Genomic DNA, 4,377 nt, shown 5'->3' on the forward strand with positions numbered 1-4,377 from the left:
TTTTATAAAACAGCAACAATCCCTTATTTACAGGTATTCTTCATGATACCTATTGGTTCAGATTTTATTGATGGTTATAGAAACAAAAGAAAATATATGAATTTGAAGGTAATGGCTATATAGCTTTTTGTTAAGAATGGTTGAATGTTTAAAGTTATGTGTCAGATAATGTTACGTAACTTCTCTAGTTTTTTTTCTCTCTTTTTTACTTCCCTATCAACAGTAAGTTGTGATGATATAATAATACAGCAAGGATTGTACACATATTATGATACAAAAGGCTAGATCTTTATCTTTTTCTCAAAAAAAGCTAGAACGTGTGGCCAGCGGACTCTGCAAAATTTTATTCATATATGATCCCATCGTTGGATTTTTGTAGCCAAAAATTAAGTGTTTTTAGTTGGAGGGAGAATGGATAGAATATGGTCATCCATTTTTATGAGATGTTTGGGTGAACGATGGATGACTTAAGAAATATTCTGCACAGATGTTGCATAGAGTGGGTGGTTTTTTTAGCTGTAGGAGGCTATCCACCTTATCTGATCATGATCATTAGTAAAATAATTTGTGAAAATTAGCATAGTTTATTACTAATTCAATTTATTGCTGTGAGATTCTAAGTTGATAAGTGTTAGTGTGTGGATTAATGTACTATTGTATGCCGATTGGAGTATAATTAGTGATAATTAACATACTTTGTTGTTAATTAGTAATTACTACGGCAGTAGCAGCATTGATAAGTGTTAGTACATGTTGATTAATGTATGACTAACTACTATTATTTAAAATTAAGAGATATAATTTAGTTTATTGTTCTTATCCTATCTGTGCTCATCCCTCTAATTAAATACAAAATTAAATTATTCTATTCACCTAACCAGTCAAACTTGCCGCTTCTCCCATTCTGGTCTCTGCAACACAAAACAGGCCCAGAAAAGTAAAATAGCAGTGTCCTAAAAAAAACAGTATCCCAGCTGACTATATTTTTTTTAGATCGTCCCAGTTGATTCCCAATGTAAAGGGTAGTAGTAGGTAGGAACGGCAGCTTGTTTGGTGAAGCACGCCAAGAGTTTATATTAACCGCCCCCTCCCTAACTGCTCTTCAGTCCAGGCACACGCTTGCCAATGTGCCTCCCCGTGGTGCACCACACAAACGAACCATGGACGTGCCGCTCCCGGTGCTGCTCGGCTCCTTGGCCATGTCCGTAGCGGTGTGGTTCCTTCTATTCCGGCGCGGCGGGGGCGCTGCGGGGAAGCGGCCGCTGCCGCCCGGGCCGCGGGGCTGGCCGGTGCTGGGCAACCTGCCGCAGCTCGGCGCCAAGCCGCACCACACCACGTGCGCGCTGGCGCGGGAGTACGGCCCACTGTTCCGGCTCCGGTTCGGCAGCGCCGAGGTGGTGGTGGCCGCGTCGGCGGGCGTGGCGGCCCAGTTCCTGCGCGCCCACGACGCCAACTTCAGCAACCGCCCGCCCAACTCCGGCGCCGAGCATGTGGCATACAACTACCAGGACCTCGTGTTCGCGCCCTACGGTGCGCGGTGGCGCGCGCTGCGGAAGCTGTGCGCGCTCCACCTCTTCTCCGCCAAGGCGATCGACGACCTCCGCGCCGTCCGGGAGGGCGAGGTCGCACTCATGGTGAGGGAGCTCGCGCGGCGAGGCGCGCCGTCGGTGGCGCTGGGCCAGGTGGCCAACGTCTGCGCGACCAACACGCTGGCCCGGGCCACGGTCGGCCGGCGGGTGTTCGCGGTGGACGGTGGCGAGGGCGCACGGGAGTTCAAGGAGATGGTGGTCGAGCTGATGCAGCTTGCCGGCGTCTTCAACGTCGGGGACTTCGTGCCGGCGCTCGCGTGGCTCGACCCGCAGGGCGTGGTCGGCAAGATGAAGCGGCTGCACCGCCGGTACGACGACATGATGAACGGGATCATCAGGGAGAGGAAGGCCACCGAGGAAGGCAAGGACCTGCTCAGCGTGCTGCTCGCGAGGATGCGGGAGCAGCAGCCGCTGACGGAGGGCGAGGACAGCAGGATCACCGAGACTGACATCAAGGCTCTTCTCCTCGTGAGTTCCCGTCCACTCTCGAGTCTCGATTCCTTTTCTTTTTCTAGACCGTGGTCCACTGGCATCCAACTGGCCCGTTCTGTTTATCTTGTTTCATGTTCTGTTTTGGATTGTGGCAGAACCTGTTCACGGCCGGGACGGACACGACATCCAGCACGGTGGAGTGGGCGCTGGCCGAGCTGATCCGGCACCCGGACGTCCTCAAGAAGGCCCAGCAGGAGCTCGATGCCGTCGTTGGCCGTGACCGTCTGGTCTCCGAGACGGACCTCCCGCGCCTCACCTACCTGACGGCGGTCATCAAAGAAACGTTCCGGCTGCACCCGTCGACGCCCCTCTCCCTGCCCCGCGTCGCCGGGGAGGAGTGCGAGGTGAACGGCTTCCGCATCCCGCGTGGCACCACGCTGCTGGTGAACGTGTGGGCGATCGCCCGCGACCCGGCCGCGTGGCCCGAGCCGCTGGAGTTCAGGCCCGCCCGGTTCCTCCCCGGCGTGCCGCACGCGGCCGTGGACGTGAAGGGCAGCGACTTCGAGCTGATACCGTTCGGCGCGGGTCGGAGGATCTGCGCGGGCCTCAGCTGGGGCCTGCGGATGGTGACGCTGATGACGGCCACGCTGGTGCACGCGCTCGACTGGGACCTGGCCGACGGCGTCACCGCGGACAAGCTGGACATGGAAGAGGCCTACGGGCTGACGCTGCAGCGCGCCGTGCCGCTCATGGTTCGGCCGGTGCCCAGGCTGCTGCCGTCTGCATATGGAGTCGAGTAGAAATGGAATTTCGTCGCTGTCGGTATCGTCAAATCTGAGAGTACGCTTGGTGGATGTGCTCATGATCCAACTCTCTTTCGTGTAATAAAGCGTTGCCTTCTCTTCAAGGAATTAAAATGGCTTTGTCAACATAAGCAGCACAAGAAAACTGCAGAGTGGCATTTCTTCGTCTTGTTGTGCATACGCGTTTTATATGTTTGTTTTTGTAAAATGCATCTTAATTCAAACATGACAACTTTTGTGTCAAGACACTGGTCCTGTGGCCTGCAAGGAACACCAGAAGCCATACCGTATTGTTGTTGTTGTACAGTCTACAGGAAGTACTAAAGAAATAATACGTACTGTGTCGACTAGTTGAAAAACAGAAAGCTGATTATGCACTCCTGTACGAAGGAAATAATATTGTATTAATACTTTTTAACCCTGATAACACTTATCAATTGCAAGTATGCAAATTGATTGTGTTGGGATGATTTTGATCGCAACAAAGTGAATAATAGGCTTGTGATAGTAAGTGTAATAACTGTTTCTCTCCTGTTATTACATCAATGGGGTTTGGGTATTTATAGCCATACCTCAACCACTCTAATCATTGTTACATTTGTGCCTCTTATCTACAGAAACATTCCCTTTAATACCAAGGAATATCTTAGGATATTCCTAGGGTATTACTGTCATTGTATATTTCCATTGCGCTGTATATCTAAATTCGACACGTGTCCAAAAGGGATTGGGTCTCCCTTCGGGGCTACTAGCGGATTCCCTTTGGTTGTCTTCTCGCCGGACTCTTGCTAACCCATAGATTTCTCTTGAGGAAGGCCTTCGTTCTCTTGCCGAAGGCCCTTGCGTCGCACCCCTTCATCCTTAGGGCTTCGTTGCACCCTTCGTCCTTTGGGCTTCGCTGCATCCCTTCGTACTTCAGTCCTCACATCAAGGCTTCGCCTCTCGGGCTTCGATACCACTTTTGCTCTTCTGTATTCCTTGCTTCCTTATTCCCCTTCGGGATCACCACTTGCATCCTCAAATCTCTAGTCCTTTATTGTACGTCCTTCGGCATAATCCCTACAGATCGTAGGGAAAATATCTCTATCTTGACATTAGTCTCGTTACTTTGTCTTTGGGGTTGACTGATATGGCCAAAGTCAACGGGCGGGGGGGCCAACGTGATACCACTCCCCTAACAGTGGTCCTTTCGCGGTTTTGGTCTTGACTTTGGGGGACCGAAGCCGAGAATCTTTAGACAGTGGGGTGATACCCTTCTCCCAGTCCCCCCTTTGGCTAGTCGAAGTCAACCCCCGAAAGCAACAAAATTAACTCGTGATTCGAAAGAAAAAAGATATATTCATTAATCCAGAATATACCCCTTCGATTATCATATGGTGGTAACAAAATACATCCATCGCATGATAAGACTACCTTCGCGGTTATCACTAAGTGGCACAAAACATGGCCTATACAAAATAGCTATTCACGACTTCTATACTAAGCCACCGTCATGATGTGCGGGGTGAGCTACTCAAGGCTTGGCATGAACCAAGTGCCTTGTGCCCACTGAG

The 4,377-nt window shown here is 50.7% G+C and overlaps 1 protein-coding gene across 1 annotated transcript; it reads left to right on the forward strand.

The window, feature by feature from the left end:
* Window positions 1-1,083: 1,083 nt before the first annotated feature.
* On the forward strand, window positions 1,084-3,072 carry LOC133905992 (flavonoid 3'-monooxygenase CYP75B3). Its single transcript, XM_062347807.1, has 2 exons — window positions 1,084-2,057; window positions 2,177-3,072. Exons 1-2 carry the CDS (start codon window positions 1,161-1,163, stop codon window positions 2,819-2,821), a joined length of 1,542 nt encoding a protein of 513 aa, XP_062203791.1. The 5' UTR covers window positions 1,084-1,160; the 3' UTR covers window positions 2,822-3,072.
* Window positions 3,073-4,377: the final 1,305 nt, after the last annotated feature.

This window comes from Phragmites australis, chromosome 2, assembly GCF_958298935.1.
Source record: "Phragmites australis chromosome 2, lpPhrAust1.1, whole genome shotgun sequence".
Classification (NCBI taxonomy): domain Eukaryota; kingdom Viridiplantae; phylum Streptophyta; class Magnoliopsida; order Poales; family Poaceae; genus Phragmites; species Phragmites australis.